This window comes from Telmatherina bonti (genome assembly GCF_933228915.1).
Source record: "Telmatherina bonti genome assembly, chromosome: 7".
Classification (NCBI taxonomy): domain Eukaryota; kingdom Metazoa; phylum Chordata; class Actinopteri; order Atheriniformes; family Telmatherinidae; genus Telmatherina; species Telmatherina bonti.
The window spans coordinates 29570088-29581822 of NC_136625.1; the positions used below are offsets into that span (position 1 = coordinate 29570088).

The 11735-nt window shown below is 38.8% G+C and overlaps 2 protein-coding genes across 3 annotated transcripts; one reads left to right on the forward strand and one right to left on the reverse strand.

Annotated features, from left to right (window-relative positions):
- Positions 1-750: 750 nt before the first annotated feature.
- Positions 751-4039, reverse strand: dad1 (defender against cell death 1). Its single transcript, XM_079243153.1, has 3 exons — positions 3740-4039; positions 1557-1717; positions 751-1053 (listed from the first exon to the last, which is right to left on the reverse strand). Exons 1-2 carry the CDS (start codon positions 3948-3950, stop codon positions 1587-1589), a joined length of 342 nt encoding a protein of 113 aa, XP_079099279.1. The 5' UTR covers positions 3951-4039; the 3' UTR covers positions 751-1053; positions 1557-1586.
- A 387-nt stretch (positions 4040-4426) lies between these two features.
- Positions 4427-11177, forward strand: abhd4 (abhydrolase domain containing 4, N-acyl phospholipase B). 2 transcript variants are annotated; one of them, XM_079243148.1, is made up of 9 exons: positions 4427-4581; positions 5298-5318; positions 5621-5706; positions 5804-5908; positions 6034-6322; positions 9354-9535; positions 9624-9735; positions 9842-10028; positions 10196-11175. In XM_079243148.1, the coding sequence occupies exons 1-9, from the start codon at positions 4532-4534 to the stop codon at positions 10283-10285; spliced, it is 1122 nt and encodes a 373-aa protein (XP_079099274.1). In that variant the 5' UTR covers positions 4427-4531; the 3' UTR covers positions 10286-11175. The 2 variants fall into 2 exon arrangements, with proteins under 2 accessions (XP_079099274.1, XP_079099275.1); XM_079243149.1 differs by lacking the exon at positions 5298-5318 and having other exon boundaries at positions 10196-11177.
- The last annotated feature ends 558 nt before the right edge of the window (positions 11178-11735 follow it).

Consider the following 11735-nt stretch of genomic DNA (forward strand, 5'->3'; position numbering starts at 1 on the left):
AGTTTACTATCAGATGCTAAATACATGCAATATCATTATAGGTGAATTTTATTGTTTTGTTTTTTCTCTAACACACAGTCCAGAGCAGGACTGCACAATATTCGAGGAAGTTTATGATACATTAAGACTTGAAATAGGAAAAACATCGGTCTATGATTGAGAGCGACATTCCAATTAAATTCTTATTTCACATACAACTAATGGGAAAGCGGCCCTCATTAATATACATGAGATTTGCACCATTTAAGTTTTCATATATCACAACATTTAACAATGATGTTGAATGCAGCATGTTTTCTAATATCAAGCAGCCCATCCACACATTTATTTTTCACGCTATCCCAGGGCTTCATGCTTCAGCTCATTCCATTTCACATAAAATAATGGATATGGGCCAAGTCTCAGCTTGCAGGTTTACACCAATATTGATGGAGCCATGTGGGAGATACAGCCTTTCTTAATACATTGCACCCAAACTGCAGTGGTTTAAAAACCGAATGGACACTTGGCTGCTTTCCAGTTTTTGCAGCTTCAGGCTAGAGGTCCCACAAGTTAGAGCTTACAGTGTCTTCAGTGAAGATCTCTAAGGACATCAGTGTCTGCTGATGTTCAGACCAGCTGCAAAGCAGCTCTGACTAAATATTAAATATAATTTATTACTCTTTGCATCCGTGTGGTTATTTCTGAGCCAATAAATGTTTTATTAAAACGGCTACACATCCAAACAGCTACTCAGATTAAATTGTAGCATTTAGTAGTTTATTAAAATCAGATTGAAACTGGTGCAACTCAAGACATTCACATTTAAATCTTATAGAAAAAAGATTGGCAGAAACAATTACAGTTGTTTTTATTTTAATGTCAGTGCAAAGAGGGAATGCTTTACAAATGGAAGAGTAAAAAGAAAAAAAATAACCATTTTATGAGTTAGAAAACTGTTCTGCATCAAATGAAAAATGCTGCATCTCATTCAGCACTGATGGTGGCAGGACGCGGTCCAAAAAACGATGCCGCATCGTGTCTTCTGGGGGTAGTTTTAATAACTGGTGTGATCTGTAAGGTGGAAAAGGAAGCAGCAGTGCTTGGATTAGTGACGTTCAAGTTATGAAAGTATCGATTCAGACGCACAAAGAAGCACTCCAGACAGGCAGCTTATAACATCCTCTATCTTAAGTTCCTCTGACAGCAAGGTTATAAGCCAGCAACAATGAGAAAGACAAAGAGCACCCAAAGGACAAAGGCATGACACCTCCAAGTGTGGTCATTTTCCCATGAAAGAAACATCTTTTTCCTGCCTTTAAAGACACTGTGCATTATTTCCATGAACTGACTGGTGTAGAATTTTCTTTGCATAGGGAAACAGACAATAACAAACACAAAGCTGAGAGCTGAAGTGGAAGCGATGTGCAAAAAAAAAAAAAAACCGTGGGCGCTGAAAAGGCTTAAAAATTGAGCACAGATCTAGCAATTTAATCTCTTTGAAGGCTGCAGTCGGTACAAAGCAGATTGTCCACATTTAATAACTCAAGTTAAAAATGTGAGTGAAAAATATACACCTTTTGAAAATTGATGTGTGCATCTCCGATTCAGCCGATGAAGTTCATCACTACAAGATGGAGGACGGTGTGAGCGAACAGGAAGTCAGCGAAGGCTCTCTCTGGGGAGATGGACAAGAAGTCTCCTTTGTTCTGAGGGTTGATCTGGATGCGAAGACACACTGAAAAAGAACAAGAGACCTTACTGTCGCTTTATCTTCATCACAAAGGCAGCAGGATTTAAACTACGCATCTAACTGTTCAAACTAACCATGTTTGTTTTGCACAAAAATATTTTTTTCATGCAAGCTTTAGCACATTCCGTCCGAATATAAAGGTGCTCCACTGTGATTATTTTTTATTTCAGACTACTTTATGACTGATTAATGAACTATTTTTTCAGCTGTTGGTCGAATGAGTCTCTCCTCCTATGGATTCATCTCAGTTCCAGCATCTTGAATTGCAGCGGACAGCAGTAGTCCTTGTTCTGTTCTGCAGCCACAGTGAGACTCGCTGGTTTACATACAAACCACTTCTCTACCAGTTGCAGCTTCTGGCTGGACAGGCTCTCTAGTCCTCAGTAGATTCAAACAAGCAGAACAAGAATTACTGTGGCCAGCTGTGCTCAGTGTTAATTTGAAGTCCATCATCTGACATACAAAGACTAGAGAAACCGCAGACATTGTCTAGACTGCTTAAACATCCCACTGGTTAACCAGCAGGTTGGAGAAAAAACTGATGACACACCTGGGCTGCATGACGGCAGCAACTGAAGTTTGAAAATAAATAGATTGACATGAATTTTAATAATTTTTGCTTATTATTCCCACTTGGGAAATTAGGATCTGCATTTTACCCATCTCCAGTAGATTGGCTAAAGAGCAGTGGGCTGCCATTCGTCAGCAACCAGGGAGCAGCTCGGTGGGTACGGGATAAATTAAAAGAATAAATCACTATATGGAGAAAATTATGAATCAATCACTGAGTTGGTTTTCTCAGTAAATAAAGAAAAGCTCCCATTAATGTAGTAAGGCGACCCACCTAATGAAGATGTTATTCTGGCTGAGGCTATTCAATCTCGCGAGCACATAAATGGTTTTGGAAACTAAATAAATAATAAAACATCCAGTGAAATACTGGCAAATACGATCAGTAAAGATTAATTATGATGAAGCTGCAGTTATATAGATTAAACTGAAGCAGTAAACAATCAAATTACATGTTTTACATACAAATCTAAAATACTTTATCTAGCCCATATTGTCATGGAGTATAGGATTTCTGCTCTGCATTTTTAAATAAAAAATAAAAACATTGTTACAAAGGCAAGCAAAAAAAAAAAAACATGATAAAAAATTAAATATCAAGCCCACATCATATGACTACTTTTGGCACATGTATGATACATGTATGGTTGTTACCAAAAACCAACTATGATGATAACAAGCCTATTCAAACTTGTTATATTAGACTAGTCTAAAATTAATCAAAATAATACAAGAGTCTCTTGTACTTTCCTCAGTTTGATCATTGCTTCATGTTATTTAAACTATTGCATGCAATAGACTGTATGTGACCCTGTTTACTTTGGAGGTAAAATGAGGTTCAGATAACAAAACGTTATTTCTGTCCACTGGAAGAACTGTTATTTAAAAGCAATAATAATGTGTACACTGCAAATACTTATATTAGGTCCACTTACTAACCTGATGCATATTATATCATGCATTTCTTAGACTGTGATACATTAGTTCTCCCTCTCTTTAAAATTAAACCCACCTTAGATTTTTTTTTTTTTTTTTTTTTTAAATCTGTCATTACTTACAGTATTTAATGCCATTGCTCTGAATCACAGTGGTGAAAGTGCATGACGTGAACCTGTCTAACAATTAGGTAAATAAAGCCCTGTATTGGACTTGTGTTAAGAGTACAAGTTGATACTTTTGTACATTTTAATCCAACTAGTAAAACGATCCAACGCTCTAAATCATAACTATGCTTTATTGATTATAATCATTATTATTATTATCATTATTAAATTTTACAGCAGACGTCATTATTTGTTTTAGCTTGGTTAGCTAGCCTGCTTCTGCAGGCGCGTTCAAAGGCCACTAGTCCCGTTCCAGGATGAAACCTTTACCTGGGGGGGGGGAAAAAAAGTACAGCTGACATGAAATACATTTTACAGTAAAGTGTATATTTACCTGCGAGAATGAAAGAGCCCACACAAGAGATAAAGCCCGACAAAAAGCTATTGAATGGGAAGGTACCGACGAGTAGGCAGTAAAGGAACTGCAGCGCTCCCGTTAGCAGGATGTAAAGCAAGTATGCGTCCACCACTTTCAGCCGGTTGGGAGTTGTGGTGGTGTACTCCTCCAGAAACCGAGAAATAACCGACAAGACCGAGCTCGACATGTTTAGAGTTTCTGTAAAAAAACAGGGCTGAACAACGACTTGTGCACTGCTCCTCTTCGTCAGTCGAGTAAGTGACGTGTCCTCATTAACCGGAAGCGCGCATGGTGTTGCACACAAAATATCCCGAGTAGCAACGAAGGAGGCTCCTCTTTTGTAATATTTAAAAGGCCCTGGTCTCCATCTTCCACCCAGGTTCCTACCATAGAACATAGAGCTGTAAATGAAACGAAGATGGATTGCTCTGAACACAATTTGAGACAAATCTGTGCTGTATTGTTTTCACGTGTTTTGTATTTGAAAGGCGATTGTGAGTTGTAATAATAATAAGAAAAATATGTTTTATTTTTTAACCAATTTTATAAGTCAAACTAATATTTCTCTCGAAATAATTTTGAGCAGCGTATAACGAGTGCATCTTTAGTAGAGACGATCTTTGTCCCGGTCAGGTGACGTAGGAATGCATGGGTTACAAAACAAGAGAAACGAGCAAACAGGACTTCATGTAATTTCTAACCAGGCACAGGATACTGTGTTGTCACCCTTGTTTCATCATAAATGTAGTGACCGGAATATGTCACTTAATGGATTCTGCTACAACCACAGCTCCAATGCAGAACGACTGTGAGACAGAGTAAGTAATTATTCCCAATGCAGCCTTCCTCAATACAATTCACTTTGCTTTCATCTTATTCTGTTTGAAACTTTAAAAAAAAAAAAAAATTTGTCTGAAGACTTTTGTTACCATGTGTGTAGATTAGAATTTCACTACATTTTTGTAATTGTACTTGAATTAATTTTATTGTCTAGACTTTCAATGTTCATGTTCTCATTATCTTTGCCTGTAATATGTTAGCTTTGTATCAAATTAATCCAGTTTTTGCCAGGTGGAAATGTATTCATTAAATTTACTGTAATTTAACAGTAAAACTAAAATCACTTAGCTGTATGGAACACAAATTAAACACAAACAGAATAAAACTACACCAGATGTAACCTATTACTGACTTCCTGTGTTATGTAACACTGTCAAGGTAATTCTAAAAGAAAACAAAAGTAAGACCCCTCCCCACAGGGGTGGTAATAGTGATTAAACCAGACTGTCCTGATTTCACTTAGCAGGTCTTTTATAATTATAAATGACTGAACAGAAAAGGAGTGACATTATCTCCATGACTCAGCAAACTTTAGCTGCATTATTGCTGAGGTAATAGGTGCCTGAACCTGGTTGACTAAAGGTAGAGGAAGATATGTGACATTAGTCCATTTGTACCAACATACAGACTGAGAAAACGCATGGTGAGCCCAGTTTAGCTTTATTTACCCACTTTTTTTTTTTGTTTGTTTTAGAGTGAAAACTAAAGGAATTAGGTGAGAAACTGGTTGCGCTTTTATGCAATGATGACATGTCATGCTGAGCATAATATGGATTAACATCTTAATCTCTTTTTGGGTGTGGACCTTGTATTTGATTTATAGCATGATGGCTATGAAATGTGACTCCTGGCTGTGTAGCCTTTGTGTGTGCTCCATGCAAATAATGATAACATTTAGTGCACCTTGGACTTGAACCACAACACTTTGTCTCATGCGTTCTGTTTGTCCTCGACATCTCCACAATCTACTATCTCTTCATTCCTGACATGCCACTCTTTCCATTTCAACTTGGTTAGGTCAAGTTCAATCTGGAGCTGGTGGCCTTCCTGGCGTCCAACCTCCATGTCCCTTTTGAAGACTACAGAGTCCAAGATTCTTGCCTGTAAGATTGTGTTAACATTCACTGTGGTGGGTAATTCCATAGACACAGAAAGTGCATTTAGAAATACTGCTTACACCTCTGTTACTCCTCCTGATAGGTATACAGAATGACCTGTGGGCCAGGTTTGTGACTCTTCCAAATCAGAACCGAATATGGACTCTAACTCTAACAAACAAGACGGCCCGTAAACCTGCAGAACAAGGTACTGACCTCTGCCATTTTCTCCCGTCTTTGTTTCCTCACTCAGAGGCAACAGGTGTGACCTTCAGATTTTGTTTTGTACCTTCAGTAGGCCTCATGTCTTCCCTGTTCTTGCTTTTCCTCCAGCACATAAGACTCCCCTGGTAATGGTTCATGGCTTTGGAGGAGGAGTTGGCCTGTGGATCAGGAACCTGGATGCGCTGAGCCACTCACGGCCCGTCTATGCCTTTGACCTCCTAGGTTTTGGCAGAAGCTCCAGACCTTTCTTCCCCTCAGACGCTACCAAGGCCGAGGAGCAGTTTGTTGACTCTATTGAACAATGGAGGGAATCCGTAGGCCTGGAAAACATGATTCTGCTGGGACACAGTCTTGGGGGCTACTTGGCTACCTCTTACGCTATCCAGTACCCCTCAAGGTAAATGATGCAGATGCTGATACTGATACTAACCAAAGCAATAAGGAGAAAACAGGTGCAGAGTTTTCTGTTGAGTACGATACAGTGATGCTTAAATAGTTGTGATCCCTGTTATTGGTCTATACTTCATGAATACAAAAAGCCAACAAATATCCGCTTTAGAGTTTCAGCTTTAATATGATGGTGGGCTTCATTACACATCCTTCCCACACCTTCTGTTGGATTGAGGCCATCACACAGATATTCCAAAACATTAACTTTATCACCCGCAGCCATTCTTTGCTGGCAAATCTCCTTTTCTTGAGATTTATCTCCAGCTGGTCCCAGCTGCCATTACACACCCTGAAAAGGCTGCCTGTCTATTGCAGGGTTAACACAGAAGCAAATGAGACACAACACACAGGACCATGATGACGCCAAGATGCAGCAAAACACCAAACCATGATACATTTACTACCATTTTTCACAAATTAAATAACATTCTTCTGAGCAAATCTCTCATCTCAAATACTCTTTATTTTGCTTCTAGTTTAGGGAAATAAAAGGGGGGGTTGGTGGACAGTTTCAAGCTTTCCAGATAATTCCACTGAAACAAAGCATGAAGTACTAATGTAGTACACATGACAGCCCACTTACACACAGTTGCTATCCCATTGATCAGGATCACATGATTCAAATTACACCTTCAATTTAAATAAAAATCACACATCCTCTTACCATTCATGGAGACATGTGATGTTGATCAGTTTACTCTGTTACTTCTGGATTCTTGTTTCATTTTTCTAATTAGGTTCTTTACCTCCAAGGACTTATGACCGGATATAAGCAGAATTGTAGGGAGTTTTTAAACTTTCAAGCACCCCTGTGTAGTTTGTAATGTTAAATATCCAGCAGGCCTAACATTAACAACACAGTTAAACACCGATGGTGCTGAAGGGAAAGTTGGTGCAATGCCTGTGAGTAATATTTATGGCTCTGCCATTAGCAGCTGGAAAGTTTAGCTTATCATTGCACACAGAGCATATTGCAAGCATTTAACCAACAAAAAACAGAGTTTCAGTTAGTGACCTCAAGATGTGCCTCTAGGACGATTTTATTACTTTACGCCAGCCAATTTCTATGATAAGTTGAGCTTTCTCGGGCTGGCTGAAGCTTCGTTTTCCACATTGGCCTGGAGTTAGTTTTTATGAGAATAAAATAAGTTTGTTTGGTCAAACAGTTTCCTTTGGCTGACAATTATCTGCATAAATCGATATTGCTGTTTTATCATTTGATAAGATTACAATATGTAGTGTGAAAGGCTGCACTCATAGCAATAAAACACAGAGAAAATCATCACTCAACAGGTTATAAGTCATGCTTCATCAATACCAGCATGCTTTCTTTCTGATGGCATTAGTTGCACAATTGAAGTAAAAGCAGCTATTTAAGCCTTTGAGCCATGATCTGACTGATGTGATAATAAAAACAATGAAATGTATCTTGAAGCATGTTGGCTAGAAAATCTCCAGTTAAACTGCATTTCTGCTCAAATAAAACATGGTATGGTAGAGGGTACAGCCCCACTGTTATCCTTTATTTTGATTTTATTCCCTTCAAAAAATGACACTGATAATTAATATGTCTACAGATTATTGGGAATAAATTATTTATTCTAGTCCAATGAAAAACTGTTCTTAAAAATGCATCAAAACATGTTAGTCTGAACCTCTGAAACTTCTCTGCGCTGAGGTTTCCTAGTGCGTTTACATGTTGTAGCATTCTGCTGCCACTTGGGTGCAGTATCAGAGACGTGGAACAAAAACAACAGGTCAAACTGGGAATGATCTGTTTTACGCTTGAATGAATATTTATAAATAACAGTATGAAAGTCGGAGCTTTTCATCGGTGTGTTTTTGTTACGTCTGCCAAGGAGTTTTAGTGTTTGCTCATGTTTATCTGTCTGTTTGCAGTTTTATGCTACATCTGCTGGTCGGACTTTTGTTGTTTTCTTTTTGAGAATGGGTCTTGGTCCAACTTAGATTCTATTAAATGTTGGGAGTGATCTGGAAGGAATTGAGGACACAGGCAGTTTTAAAAGGATTTTTCACAATGTGGGTGGAAAGGGTCAATGGACTTGTATTTATACAGCGCCTTTCCAGTCATGTTGACCACTCGCAGTACTTTACAATACATGGCACATTCATCTACACACACTTCTACCTTGATAGACACATCAGGGGGCAAGTTGGGGTACATTGTTTTGCCCAAGGACACTTAGGCATGTTGTCAGGGGAAGTCTGGAATTAATTCACCAACCTTCACTTGGAAGACAACTCCTCTTCCTCCCCACCTACAGCTGCTCAATGAGATGAATAAAATGAGCTGCTTGGTGGAGGTTTGCGCTGTCTAAATACTTTTCTAGTTGTTGATGTTTTTTGTGCTTTGTAGTCTTTGTTATGAAGTTTTTGGTCCCTCCTGATGTGAGCTAATTTTCCACAAACCATCATTTAACCAGTTCGCAGTGCTGCACATCTGGTCCTTTTTGTTGGAAAAAATAGTGGTCTGTCGAGGCAAAGAGCAGTTGTATTTAACAATCATTAGTCTGCACAAATTACATTTATTATTATATTATATTTACTGTGGGTGTAACAACATGTTGAGCTGCATAAATATATACAGTTATCAATGAGCTAAAAACATCAATCAAGACTGAAAATGCTGATAAAACATTGATTCAGTATTCATTTGTTAGATGTGCTTATGAGAAAACACGTGATTGTTTTTTATTTACTTTGTTCAAACAATCAAAACTTCAATTCACTGAATAAATGTCCAATTCCCAGAGGTTGTAACTGTGAGGAAGTCAGACTCAGCTTCAGTTTATGTGAATTGACTGACTATCGAGGGAAGTGAAAGGACAAACAGAACTGATGAAAGGAAAATTGTTTTTTTAAAACCGTTTGGAGAATTACTGAATAGCAGCACCTTTTACTAAATGGAGGCTGAAAGCAGATACTGTTTGGTGATGTATTGTGCTGTCGTCTTGTAGGGTATCACACCTTATCCTGGTGGATCCATGGGGCTTTCCTGAGCGACCCAAGACACAGACCCAGGAGGGTCAGAACGCGGAGATGGTGAAGAGGCCGTCCCCTCCACGCTGGGTTAAAGTACTTGCATCGATTGTTTCCCTCTTCAACCCGCTGGCTGTGATCAGAGCAGCAGGCCCATGGGGTAAGAAGTGGATATCAATCTGCTGTTGTAATATGTCATATTGTAATATTCACCCATTATCAATGTTCTCCCAACATAATCGATGCAGGTCCAGGCTTGGTGAACAGATTCCGCCCTGATTTCAAGAGAAAATTTGAAGATCTGTTTGATGACGACACTATGACGCAGTACATCTACCACTGTAATGCTCAAAGCCCGAGGTATGTCCACAGAAATCCCACCACAAAGCCCCAAATCTCATTTCTGGCAGTGGAAAAACAAAGCTCATTTTTAATTCCATTTCTTCACTTCCCATCTCTTTGCCAGCGGAGAAGTGGGTTTCCGAGCCATGTCGGAGACCCTGGGCTGGGCTAAGAGGCCCATGCTGCAGCGGATACATCTGCTGCCTCCAAACATGCCAGTCACAATGCTGTACGGAGCCCGGTCCTGGGTCAGCAGCTCATCTGGGGACAGAGTGGTCGAAATCAGGAACCAGACCCACACCAGAGTGCTGGTGAGTCCTGACAAAGACATATACATGAATTTTATAAAGTTGTGAACCAGATGTGAAGCTCTACATTGGCAACTTTAATTCAGTTTAAGTGAAACAGAAATCTAAGCAGGACCATACATAACACTTTTTTTTTTAATTCTTCTTCCCTTGTTTGTTCAATGTTGCAGCTGATAAACGAAGCCTCGCACCATGTGTATGCTGATCAGCCAGAAGAGTTCAACAGAGTGGTGGAAAATATTTGTAAATCTGTAAACTGAATGTAGCTGAGGGTCTTTGCAAGGACTGAAAATACTGTAAAAAGGCCATTAATTGTGGGGGCTTTAACACTTTGCATGCAAAGCAGCTGGACTTGAAGTGTTTCAAGGCACACACAGACATCATGTATGTGAATTACTTGTTGTTAATTATACTTAAGCGAAGCTCTTTGCTTATATTTTTTGTTAGTCAGTGTATAAGCTTATTAAGTCAAATATATTTATTCTCTTGATGGCATTGTGATCACACATAGCATCAGCCAAACCACAGATTCCAGTACAAAATTCCTCTCTCAGGATGAACTGGCCTTATTTATTATTACATAGTAGCTACTTGTTCACACTTTAACATGTGCCTGACACAATATGTTTCTTTGCCTCTGGTGTGTGTCTGTCAGCTTATCTTAATTTTTTTTTCTTATCTTATTGTTTAAATGAATAAAAATGTCATATTTGGAAAACCTACTTGCAATGCATATTATTATAACCAGCAGAGGTCAGTAATAAGTGGTATTTTTAACTGGTTCTCCCAGTCAGTGCACATAGGTTGGCAGTGGTGTCAAATGCAAAAATATGACGTTTGAAAGTATAAGTACTCAAGAGAGTGCAAACCTCTGCCAAACCATTGTCTTTTTTTTTCTCTTTTTTTAAAAATGTATTTGTTTGTTTATTTTTCCAGTGATTGTGGGCTTTCTTTATGAGTTATAAGCTCCACTTGCAAAATTATCCCCATCTCCCTATACCAACTAATTCCTGTAATAAACTTCCTGGATGGAGGCATTGAACCGGTTCATCCCCTAAAATCTAACTTCTTGTTCCTTTTTCCATTTCTGTGATTTCTTGAAAATTTAATTAAAATTCACCCGTAACTTTTTGAGTTATATTGCCAACAGACAGACAGAACGGATAGGGATGAGGCGCTGTAGTTGAGTTTTTTTGATAGACATCATCCAGTCGTTTAGAATGAGGTTGTTAAAACGATTGGATAATGTTTTGTTTTTCTTGTTGTTTCAGTCCCGTCTGTTCCACAGGTAACTAAATATCTGTAATATTCTATGTAAGAGTATTTAACTGTCTGCAATCAGGATGTGAAGGGGATTTTAATATAGTAAAAAATGCTGCTGAAAAACATTTCCTCCCCTACCTTTTAATTGAAAAATGCCTTTCAAAGCACACAAAGACGCTGTACAATAAAACATGGAGCAGTAGGCTTGAAATTCAAATGGTGAAGCACATGATTTGAATTAAAAAGTGGAAGAGATGTGATGTTTCTGATGTGAGGTACTAAAGAGTTCCTGAGCCAGGGAGCAAAGGTGCTGAAAGTCCTGCTCCCCATGGTGGCGAGGCAGGGGGAAAGGGACAGAAAGATGAAAAAGCAAAAATTATCTGAAGGAGCGAGACGCAGTGTTGATCTGGACCAACTCAGACAAGGTGTTGGATGGCCTTGAATGTA

What these genes read in the sequence shown, in the direction of transcription:
- dad1 (XM_079243153.1), bottom strand. Translation starts at nt 3,950, where the DNA reads ATGTCGAGCTCGGTCTTGTCGGTTATTTCTCGGTTTCTGGAGGAGTAC. An exon ending in GGGCTCTTTCATTCTCGCAG is followed by an intron (nt 1,718 to 3,739) that starts GTAAATATACAC and finishes GTTCTTTTTCAG; the next exon opens with TGTGTCTTCGCATCCAGATC.
- abhd4 (XM_079243148.1), top strand. Translation starts at nt 4,532, where the DNA reads ATGGATTCTGCTACAACCACAGCTCCAATGCAGAACGACTGTGAGACA. An exon ending in GTGAAAACTAAAGGAATTAG is followed by an intron (nt 5,319 to 5,620) that starts GTGAGAAACTGG and finishes CAACTTGGTTAG; the next exon opens with GTCAAGTTCAATCTGGAGCT. An exon ending in CAGAGCAGCAGGCCCATGGG is followed by an intron (nt 9,536 to 9,623) that starts GTAAGAAGTGGA and finishes TAATCGATGCAG; the next exon opens with GTCCAGGCTTGGTGAACAGA.